The sequence below is a fragment of the Bufo bufo genome, chromosome 1, assembly GCF_905171765.1.
Source record: "Bufo bufo chromosome 1, aBufBuf1.1, whole genome shotgun sequence".
Classification (NCBI taxonomy): Eukaryota; Metazoa; Chordata; class Amphibia; order Anura; family Bufonidae; genus Bufo; species Bufo bufo.
Window position 1 is genome coordinate 342,121,036 of NC_053389.1, and position 12,405 is coordinate 342,133,440.

Below are 12,405 nucleotides of genomic sequence, written 5' to 3' on the forward strand. Positions count from 1 at the left end.
TTTCCCTTGATTCCCAGAGTATTACAGAAGATAAGGGAGGATCGTTGTTGGGTGATTTTAATAGCGCCCTTTTGGCCCAGAAGAACGTGGTTTACCTGGCTAAGGAAGATGTCTGGGTCCCCGTGGGTCCTCCCGGAGATCCGCGACCTTCTGTCTCAGGGGCCAGTCTTCCATCCACAGATAAAGAGCCTCCATATGACGGCATGGAATTTGAAAGGTTCCTGCTAGCTAAGACTAGTTTCACACTAGCGTCAGGGGACTCTGGCAGGCTGTTCTGGTGAACAGCCTGTCGCATCCGTCATGCCACTAGTTCACATGTGCCCCTGAACTGCCGCTCTATCCCCCCTGACTATAATGGGGCAGGGGGTGCACATTTGGGTGTTGCAAAAAAAAAAGAAAAAAGAGTTGATTATAATAATTGTGGGCGTAGTTTCCTCTCATCTTTGGAAAGACATACTGAAAGGGGAGTAGAGCCTCCGCCTCTTTGTACCTCAGGCTTCCTGTCTGTGGGGGCGGAGCCTCTCTCTCGTGGTAAATCAAGGAAAATCAATTACTGGATCTTCATTTTACCCTATTGAGTTAAAAAAAAAAAAAAAAAAAAAAAAAATGAAATACAAAAAACACCACAAAATTGTAAAAGAAAAACACTTGAGTATCTTGTGTTTTACATTTTCTATAGTCCGCAATATACGGACATCGGCCGTTTGTGCACCACATCTTGGATGTAGCCATTCACCCATGCGGTACGGAACCCCATGGAAGCACTACAGAGTGCTTCCGTGGGGTTTCTGTCCGTGCCTCCACACTGCAAAAAAAAGAAGTGGATGCACTATTTTTTGGCGGTGCGGACCATCGAATGCAGATTGTGGATCATGGAATTTGTGGTGCACAGCACAGGCTTGGCCGGCACATCCGAGGTCCTGCATGCAATACTTTTTTTCTGCCTAAAAAAGAAAACGATCTTAGATTGTAGTGGCTCAAATGGATTTAAAGTGTGCATAACTGATGCGCAGGATCCGTTTTTTTTGTACAGGATCTGTGTTTTTTTTTTTTCTTCTGTTCTTCTGACAAATCATAAGAATAGAAAAATAGACAGTGATGTGAACTACCCCCTAAGGCTAGGGCTACACAACGACATTTGTTGCGTGACAAAATGGGTACAACTATGTACACTGTGACTCGACAGTCGCACAAAAATTCAGCTTGGATAGATTTTTTGGCGAATTTTGTGGCGCAGCATGTCAGTGTGAGACCATTGACAATCATTACAAAAAATGTCACGTGAGAAATGTCGTTGTGTAGCCTTAGCATAAAAGCACCAAAAAACATGTGAAAGAAACACTTCTAAGGCCTTATGCACACGACCGTTGTTTTGGTCCACATCCGAGCCGCATTTTGTGCGGACCCATTCACTTCAATGGGGCCGCAAAAAATGCGGACAGCACTCAGTGTGCTGTCCGCATCCGTTGCTCCGTTCCGTGGCCCCGCAAAAAAAATATAGCATGTCCTATTCTTGTCCGTTTTGTGAACAAGAATAGGCATTTCTACAATGGGCCGCCCGTTACGCAAATTGCGGAAGGCACAGGGGCAGCTTCCGTTTTTTGCGGACCGCAAAAAAACTGAACGGTCGTGTTCATGAGGCCTAAAAATGCAAAAGTTCAGAAAAACAGCAAAAATCTGAGTGAAATCAGCCCTAAGGGTCATTCACATGACTGTGTCCGTTTTGCTGACTGCAAACCGTGGATATATAAAACACGGATACCAGCCGTGTGCATCTTGCATTGCGGTGTGAACCCATTGACAATGCTAATCTATATCTGGCTAGGTTCGAGGTTTATTTTTTCATTGACAACCCATTTTTATCTCATTTAAAGGTTTTTCTAAGATATGTCTAGTCTGGTCGGGGAGCAAACTACAGTTTCGAATTTGTTACCTGAAGGAAAAAAACAATATGAACATGAAGTTTACTTTTAATTATGGCAATTGGAGCCTGCAGTTCTTGGCTGTGGAGGGCTATCGGAAGCCCACGGTGACCAACTATTTGCTGCACTACGACAGCTTCCATCCAGAAAGTGTTAAAAAATGGGTCCCTTAGGCTACATGCACACGACTGTATGTGTTTTGCGGTCTGCAAATTGTGGGTCCGCCAAAGAAAACAAACATATCCGTATGCCATCCGTTTTTTTTGGACAGCACACAGTGTGCATCGAGTCCACACGGACCGACGCATAGAAGGGGTTATTCCGCCGGCATCGCTGTAAACAGCGATGTCGGCGGCTACAGCAGGGGCCCGGCTGCCAGGGACTGCCGGACCCCTGCAGTGATCGGGCGCTCACCAATCCGGTGCCCGCCCGATCAGCCCGCTGTGCATGTATGGTGGAATGCATTCTGGCAATGCATCCCCCGCCGTACATGCACAGCGTTTAGCGTTAAGGGGTCAAAGGTCGCCTTGGACAGTTTCGGGTACTACCCCGCCAGGCTCTGATGGTTTGCCTTTTGAAATATATCAGAAGTATGTGGATATTTTATTTCCTTTTTTCATTTTGACACTTCAGGAGTCTAGTACATTGGGGTCGTTGCCACAGTCATGTTCTAAGGCTATTACTTAAATTCTCAAGAAGATTCAATCAGAAATTCAATCTTACAGACCAATTTCACTACCTAGGACTGACATTAAGTGGAGGTTTATCATCTCCCTTGTGCCAGAAAAGTGGCTTTAAAAAAGACCAGCACAGAAAGCACCAGTCTTCCCTTTAGATCTTCGTGAAGGTCCTAGCTATAAGACTTAGTAAGCTTATTGAATTTCTGATTCACCCAGACAAGAATGGTTTCATGCCCAGTAGATAGGTTAAACCTAGTTTACAAAGGGTATTCTCTAACATACAGTTGGAGAGTGGAGACCACTTCATCTTGTTACTTGACGCCTCATTCGTAGTGATGGCCAGTTCGCAGTGTTCGCCGACGAACACATGCGATCTGCCATCTTTATTCCCAAGCCTGGCGATGCAGAGGTAAGTCCTTAGCTGTGGGCGCCGCTCTGAAACACATGCGGTCACCGGGAGCAGGCAGTTCCGAGAACAGCCTTCATCGGGCTGTTCTCGGAACTGCCTGCTCCCGGTGACCGCATGTGTTTCAGAGCGGCTCGCGGCGCAGGCACAGCTAAGGACTTACCTCGGCATCGCCGGGCTTGGGAATAAAGATGGCAGATCGCATGTGTTCGTCGCGAACACTACGAACTGGCCATCACTGCACATTCGTGTTTGACAGGATAGAGTGGCACTTTCTATGAAAGGTCATAGGAATAATAGGTCTGGAAGTGGATTATATGACCTGGGTGAGATTACTATACCACTCTCCAAATGCAAGAATTAAGATTAGGGTCCATTCACATGTCCGCAATTTCGTTCCGCATTTTGCGGAACGGAATTGCGGACCCATTCATTTCTATGGGGCAGCACGATGTGCTGCCCGGATCCAGAATTGCGGATCCGCACTTGCGGGTCCGCGATTCCGAAAAAAATAGAACATGTCCTATTCTTGTCCGCAATTGCGGACAAGAATAGGCATTTTCTATTAAGTGCTGGCGGTCTGCGGTCCCCAAAATGCACATCGCCGATATCCGTGTTTTGCGGATCCGTGGATCCGCGAAACACACACGGATGTGTGAATGGACCCTTAATGAGGAATTACCTGAACCGTTATAGAGAAACCAAGCAGGAATGTTCCCTTTCATCATTGCTATTTGCAATTTTTTTTTTAGAGCCTTTGGCTATTCTGATTAGGGGAAAAAAGGAGATTAGGGGTTTTGGAACAGAAGGGGACAGGGATAAAATCTGTTTATATGTGGATGACATCCTTTATGTCTGAGGGACACTGACAAGTCACTTTTCAGGACAATTGAAGTCATCAATCAATTAGGATGCCTGTCTGACCTTGAGATTGGGGGAAATCTCTCTTACTCCCATTAGACAATAAGTCTAACCATGACCATAAAAAGTTTTGAGGAACTTAAAGTGTCACATACTACACAAAGTTTTGTGGGAATTAAGATCTCGGTGGAGAATACATCACCTTACTTGTTTTGCGTCTAGTACAGAAGGTTAGAATGAAGATACACACTTGGGACACACTTATACTTTCCAGGGCAGACAGGATTGCACTTGTAAAGATAGTAATGTTACCCCCACTTTTGGATGTATTAACCGTATGCCCAGTCTGGATTGGTAAAACAATATTTAAGTTAACTCAGACTATTTTGAATTATTTGATTTTGGGGAGGAAGCAGGTATGGCTTAAACAGCTTTATTTGGGGTTACCTGAAGATATGAAGGGGTTAGCATCCACATTTTTTCAATTATATTTTTTAGCTGCCCAATTCCAGTGGATAATAAATGATAAGGAAATAAGATTTTTGAGGTATTTACGTGATAAAACAGAAGTGAAGTTTATAAATATATATGAATTATTGAAATCTGGACAGATTAATGAATTTATATATAAGAAATGTCCCATTGTTAGTTGGGAGCTGGCAGTCCTTGAAAAAGTGATTAGGTATTAAACACTCATTTCAATTTTTCCCCACTATGTAATAAAATACATTTGAATGTAGAATTTTTGGCAATACCAGATTCTAAGCATTGGGTGACTAGACATATTTCACATATATTTAGTGAGGGGAACATTATGGTGCACGTTCATTAAGACCGACGTTTAGACACCGGTTTTAATAAAGGGCCATAGCTGGAGGTGGTTCAGCCGAAGTTATGAAAAGACGCGGACCTCTCCATAACTTCGGTGCATAGAGCGCCAGTTCTGAATAAAAGCCCGCTTCCTAGCTGTCTTACATTTAGACCATTTTCTACGCCTGCCCACGCCGCTTCCACAGTATTAGACCTGGCATGAGCTGGTAAAAGTTGCAGATAGCAGCCGCCATCTGCGCTGCCATCTGCGCCTGAAATACGCCTAATTTAGGCGTATTTCACATTAGTAAATGACCCCCTATGCGTGAGACATATGGTATTGAGCAACCTGGCCCTTTTGTAGAGATTAAAATAAGAAGCTGCTTGATCATTGTTCATGTCATTGTTCATTGATCATGTCCAGCACTGAGGTCGTATTAGGAAAATGTTTTTCAATTTTCTGACATTAAAGGGGATATCCAATATCATAAACTGCCCGCCCCCCCCCCCCAAAAAAAAAGTTAATGATATTGGATAACCCCTTTAATGTCAGAAAATTTAAAAACATTTTCCTAATATGTCCTCAGTGCTGGACATGATTAATGTGCTGGGCCCCTCACAGCGAATATACTTACCCCGCGCCGCTCCTGGTCCCCGCACCGCTGCTGCTGCTTCTCCCCGTTCGCCGATGAAAACATCTGGTGTCGAGAGGGGGGGGGGGCGCCCGACATTCTGGATTTGAATTCAGGAGCATCTATTCTTATGGCGCTATGTTGTGCCGTTCTTGGATTATTCCTGCTAGAGGCTCACAAATAAATTGCCAGCAGTCTGCAGTAAAGTTACTGCTGGGTGTTAGCAGTAGATGGTATGTCTGATTCTGTCTAATCCGTTCTGCAAGTGTCAGACTGGTAAAACCCATCTGCAAGCTCCTGGCAATCCTTTCATAACTTCTAGTAGAAATAATAAAGGAATGGTACATCACAGAGTCATAAGTACACATTATCCAGAATTGTTATTACATGGGAATGCAAGTAGTTATTAACAGACATGTCTGGAGAGGAGACTGGTCCTCTTTAAGCGTATTCAGTGTTGAGAATCATTCTGTCAGTCAACGGTATTTCCCTTCCTGAATGCTGCTTCAATGACATGGACTCAGTATTCTGATGATTTGTATCATCACGTCCAAAAATGTGTGAACTATTAACCTCCTCCCAACCGCCTAACGCAGGGATGCGTCCTGCGGGTGGTCGGTTTGTTCCTCCTAGATGCATCGGCGCGTCATCTCGCGAGACGCGAGATTTCCTGTGAACGCGCGCACACAGGATCGGAAGGTAAACAAACTGATCTACAGCCTGCCAGCGGCGATCATTCGCTGGCAGGCTGTAGATGCAATTTTTTTAACCCCTGAAAGGTATATCAGACGCTGTTTTGATAACAGCGTCTGATATACCTGCTACCTGGTCCTTTGGTGGTCCCTTTTGCTTGGATCGACCACCAGAGGACACAGGCAGCTCTGTAAGTAGCACCAATCACCACACTACACTACCCCCCTCCCCTGTCACTTATTAACCCCTTATTAACCCCTGATCACCCCATATAGACTCCCTGATCACCCCCCTGTAAGGCTCCATTCAGACATCCGTATGTGTTGCAGAACACTGACATCGGCAATGTGCTTTCCGTATTTTGCGGATCCGCACATTGCCAGAACTATATAGAAAATGCCTTTTCTTGTCCGCAATTGCGGACAAGAATAGGACATGTTCTATAAGCTCTACAAAAAACGCAGTGTTCGCCCGATCAGGCCTGATCTTGTGCGCACACTTGCGTTCAGTCCGCCCCACCGCAGTGACAGAATTTTATTTTTTTCTGATCACTGCAAAAACACCGTAAAATTGCTGCGGCGCTATAAAGATCACTTTTGAGGGGCATGGCGAGTTCATAGAAGATTTTTTTTTTTGCACAAGTTAGCAGAAATACCTTGGGGTGTCTTCTTTCCAAAATGGGGTCACTTGTGGGGTATTTATACTGCCCTGGCATTTTAGGGGCCCTAAAGCGTGAGAAGTAGTTTGGAATCCAAATGCGTAAAAAATGCCCTGTGAAATTCTAAAGATACTCATTGGAATTTGGGCCCCTTTACGCACCTAGGCTGCAAAAAAATTTTTTTTCACTTTTTGTTGTAAAATTTTTCAAATAAAACTACATTTCTATATAAATTTTTCTCTAAATTTATTGTTCTACATGTCTTTGATAAAAAAAAAATGCAATAAGCGTATATTTATTTGTTTGGGTAAAAGTTATAGCGTTTACAAACTATGGTGCAAAAATGTGAATTTACGCACTTTGACGTTCTGAGCACCTGTCATGTTTCCTGAGGTTCTACAATGCCCAGACAGTAGAAACACCCCACAAATGACCCCATTTCGGAAAGTAGACACCCTAAGGTATTCGCTGATGGGCATAGTGAGCTACCATACCCCTCACGGAATACCTTGGGGTGTCTTCTTTCTAAAATGGGGTCACTTGTGGGTTATTTATACTGCTTTTGCATTTTAGGGGCCCTAAAGTGTGAGAAGTAGTTTGGAATCCAAATGCGTAAAAATGCCCTGTGAAATCCTAAAAGTGCTCATTGGAATTTAAGCCCCTTTGCGCACCTAGGCTGAAAAAAAGTGTCACACATGTGGTATCGCCGGACTCAGGAGAAGTAGGGCAATGTGTTTTGGGGTGTATTTTTACATATACCCATACTGTGTGTGAGAAATATCTTTGTAAAATGACAACTTTGTATAAAAAAATTGAAAAAGTTGTCTTTTACAGAGATATTTATCTCACCCAGTATGGGTATATGTAAAAATACACCTCAAAACACATTGCCCTACTTCTTCTGAGTACGGCGATACCACATGTGTGACACTTTTTTTTAGCCTAGGTGCGCAAAGGGGCTCAAATTCCAATGAGCACTTTTAGGATTTCACAGGGCATTTTTACGCATTTGGATTCCAAACTACTTCTCACACTTTAGGGCCCCTAAAATGCAAAAGCAGTATAAATAACCCACAAGTGACCCCATTTTAGAAAGAAGACACCCCAAGGTATTCCGTGAGGGGTATGGTAGCTCACTATGCCCATCAGCGAATACCTTAGGGTGTCTACTTTCCGAAATGGGGTCATTTGTGGGGTGTTTCTACTGTCTGGGCATTGTAGAACCTCAGGAAACATGACAGGTGCTCAGAACGTCAAAGTGCGTAAATTCACATTTTTGCACCATAGTTTGTAAACGCTATAACTTTTACCCAAACAAATAAATATACGCTTATTGCATTTTTTTTTTATCAAAGACATGTAGAACAATAAATTTAGAGAAAAATTTATATAGAAATGTAGTTTTATTTGAAAAATTTTACAACAAAAAGTGAAAAAAAAAATTTTTTGCAAAAATTTCGGTCAATTTTGATTTAATATAAAAAAAAAGTTAAAATGTCAGCAGCAATGAAATACCACCAATTGAAAGCTCTATTAGTGAGAAGAAAAGGAGGTAAAATTCATTTGGGTGGTAAGTTGTATGACCGAGCAATAAACCGTGAAAGTAGTGTAGTGCAGAATTGTAAAAAGTGGTTTGGTCATTAAGGGGGTTTAAGCTACGGGAGCTGAGGTGGTTAAAATATATCCATTATGGTGAATGCCGTAATTGAAAAAAAAAACTGTAAAAACACATCACCTTGTCGCCCAAAAAAAGTTGAATAACTGATCAAAATGTTCTGGTACCAATAAAAACTGCAGTTTGTCTCACAAAAAAAGCCCTTATACAGCTCTATAGACTGAAATATAAAAAATAAGTTATGTATGTCAAAAAATGTGAACAGAAAATGTAAAAGTTATGGCTATTAGGCCTCATGCACACGACAGTGTTTTTTCACTGTCAGTGATTTGGCTTCAGAGGTCCGTGTCCGATTTTGCTTCAGTTGTGGTTCCTTGTGTCTTCCTTTTTTTTTGTCTGACAGGGGGGAAAAAAAGGAAGGTTAATGAAAATTGTAATTTTATTGCACCAAGGTCTTGTAGAAAAAAGCGGACACGGATGACATACCAGTTGTGCATCCGTTTTTTTGGACTTGAATGGGTCCGTCCTCCGTTTTCCACTGACAAGAATAGGACAGGTTATATTTTTTTGACTGACTGGAATCACGGATCACGGACGCGGAGAAAAAACGGAGGACTATCAATTTTTTTCACAGCTCCATAGAAATGAATGGGACCTCCGCTAAACTGTGAAAAATGACGGAACGGACGCTGATGCACACAACGGTCGTGTGCTTGAGGCCTTAGAATGTGGGGAGGGGAAAAAAAATATGAAAATAATCTGTCCTAAAGGGGTTAAAAATTAGGTCAGGACTGAGAGCTGCAGGTACAGTACAAACCAAAAGTTTGGACACGCCTTCTCATTCAAAGAGTTTTCTTTATTTTCATGACTATGAAAATTGTAGATTCACACTGAAGGCATCAAAACTATGAATTAACACATGTGGAATTATATACATAACAAACAAGTGTGAAACAACTGAAAATATGTCATATTCTAGGTTCTTCACAGTAGCCATCTTTTGCTTTGATTACTGCTTTGCACACTCTTGGCATTCTCTTGATGAGCTTCAAGAGGTAGACCCCTGAAATGGTTTTCACTTCACAGGTGTGCCCTGTCAGGTTTAATAAGTGGGATTTCTTGCCTTATAAATAGGGTTGGGACCATCAGTTGCGTTGAGGAGAAGTCAGGTGGATACACAGCTGATAGTCCTACTGAATAGACTGTTAGCTGCTTTTTTCTTGCCATAATACAAATTCTAACAGTCTATTCAGTAGGACTATCAGCTGTGTATCCACCTGACTTCTCCTCAACGCAACTGATGGTCCCAACCCTATTTATAAGGCAAGAAATCCCACTTATTAAACCTGACAAGGCACATCTGTGAAGTGAAAACCATTTCAGGGGTCTACCTCTTGAAGCTCATCAAGAGAATGCCAAGAGTGTGCAAAGCAGTAATCAAAGCAAAAGGTGGCTACTTTGAAGAACCTAGAATATGACATATTTTCAGTTGTTTCACACTTGTTTGTTATGTATATAATTCCACATGTGTTAATTCATAATTTTGATGCCTTCATAGTCATGAAAATAAAGAAAACTCTTTGAATGAGCAGGTGTGTCCAAACTTTTGGTCTGTACTGTATATGGGACCTTTCCTGCACTAACAATCTGCTGTTACAGTTCAGGGTCTTAGTGCAGGCATGTGCTTCACAGCTGGAGTTGGAGGAAGCGCCAATCCCAGCTGTTTTTAAATGCGCTGTGCGGTCTACAATACTTTGTATTTTTGAGGTCCCTTAGCAGTCCCATCATGTCTTCCTTCATAGAGGAACGTAGTGTCTCTAACATTGCACACATGATATCTTCAGTGAGATGAGCGGCGGGTTTTGCTCCGTCCTTTTGGCACCAGTGAAGGCATTCGTTGAGGCCGCTGGCGTGGCGGTAGAGGAAGTAGAAGAGCACGCTAGTGGTGTGGCTCTGCCTAAGCCCAACTCGGTGGAGCCTGATTTGCCAAAAACTCGGTCAATTTTACCGGAGCTGGGCGCCTTTCCCCATGTCAGTTTAGCTCTATATGTATGCCCGTATATTTGAGCTTGCTCCCGCTGTAACACTGCATCCCAGAGTGTAGGAGTGTACTAGTTTTAGGCAGTGATACAGCGGGAGCAAGCTCAAATATACGGGCATACATATAGAGTGAGATAGCAGGCATCAGTAATAGGATTAATATCAGCTAAGAGAGACAGCAGTTGAGAGAGGGAGAAGGCGCATGATGAGCAGTAGCTTAGTAGGAGGAGGTGTATTAGGAGCAGCAGAGGCTGCGCTAATAACTAAACTGAAATAAAGCTATTCCACCACGCAACTGATCGCAAATGATCAAATTATTGCTCCAAAGAGACGAGGAGCGCTCAGTAATTATATGATACAGTTGCACTACCTCTACATAATCCCTTCACACCCCACTATCCATTCCACTTTCCCTCCCCCCCCACCCCCCATCGTCTATCCCCTCAGCTCTCCGGTCTGTGTATTTAAGCCAGCTATAACGGCGGAACATATAACATATAGATAGATCGCAAAGAATTGAGCAAGCCCACATCACTGAGAGTTTTAACGTGTGTAGTATAATAGTTTATTGTTAAAGTGATAATACGTTATATATATATATTATAAGTAGAAATAAAAGTGAAGTTTTAATATAATAAACAGTACATGATCCAAAAACGTAAATATTTCCTAAGTGACCACTAGTTAGTAATTTAAAAAACTTATGTGTACCCCCAAACAATACCAAAACTAAAATACATTTCTCCCATATTAGAGAAGACTTCTGACAGCCACGAGTAAATGTTATGGCTGCAGAGAGGCAAAAATGGAAAATCTTGCTGGTCATCAAGTTTTTTTTTTTTTTTTTTAAGCTCGGTCGCTAAAAAATGTGTATTTTTATATTTTTTTCTTTAGGGCGAGAAGAAAACTAAAACAACGGTCCTCACTGCAGCTCTTCTTTTGTCTGGAATACCTTCTGAGGTTATAAGTCGTTCTTTGGATACATATGGCAAGATGGTGGATGTTTTTACTGACCTCTGTGTTTATTTCTTTACCTTTATCTTCTGTCATGAAGTACTTTTATTTTTTGGTGCAGAAGATCAATGATTTATTAATTATTATTATTATTTTTTTTTTTTTTCAAAAGACTATATTTCTGTCCAGGATGATTAATTCTTATATATTGATTCCGAATAAATTATCATCAGTAACAAAACTGAGTAATAAGAGTATGTGTATGTATATTTATATATATATATATATATATATATATATATATATATATATATATATATATATATATATATTATACATTTATTATTATTTTTTTTTTACCTAATGTAAATTTACCTTGTTTAAAATTTGATTTTTTGCTGTTTTGAATATCACTTTGTATAGCAACTGGAAATGATCTGATATGAAATGTACAGTTAGGTCCATATATATTTGAACAGAGAGAACATTTTTCTAATTTTTGTTCTGTACATTACCACAATGGATTTTGAACAAAACAATTCAGATGCAGTTGAAGTTCAGACTTTCAGCTTTAATTCAGTGGGTTGAACAAAATCATTGCATAAAAATGTGACGAACTAAAGCATTTTTTTTTAACTCAATCCCTTCATTTCAAGGGTTCAGAAGTAATTGGACAAATAAATAATTGTAAATAAAATGTTAATTTCTAATATTGTTGGCAATGACTGCCTGAAGTCTTGACATCACCAGACCCTGTGTTTCCTCCTTAATGCTCTTCCAGCCTTTACTGCAGCGGTTTTCAGTTGCTGTTTGTTTGTGGGCCTTTCTGTCTGAAGTTTAGTCTTTAACAAGTGAAATGCATGCTCTATTGGGCTCAGATCAGGTAACTGACTTGGCCATTCAAGAATATTTAAATTCTTTGCTTTAATTATCTCCTTGGTTGCTTTGGCTTTATGTTTTGGGTCATTGTCCATCTGTATTATGAAACGCTGACCAATCAGTTTGGCAGGATTTGAGCACATCGTATGTCTCTGAAAACCACAGAATTCATCCGGCTGCTTCTGTCCTGTGTCACATCATCAATAAACACTAGGGACCCAGTGCCACTGGCAGCCATGCATGCCTAATCCATCT

General features: G+C 41.5%; 1 protein-coding gene across 2 annotated transcripts in view; it reads left to right on the forward strand.

Moving 5' to 3' along the window:
- Nucleotides 1-11,547, forward strand: part of CAMLG (calcium modulating ligand) — a 60,554-nt gene extending 49,007 nt beyond the window's left edge. The window contains exon 4 of one of the 2 annotated variants that reach the window (XM_040442609.1): nucleotides 11,212-11,547. In XM_040442609.1, coding sequence (XP_040298543.1) covers nucleotides 11,212-11,403 — 192 coding nt within the window. In that variant the 3' untranslated portion in view covers nucleotides 11,404-11,547. The remainder of the gene's footprint in view (nucleotides 1-11,211) is intronic. The other variant, XM_040442599.1, reaches the window with a different exon arrangement.
- Nucleotides 11,548-12,405: the final 858 nt, after the last annotated feature.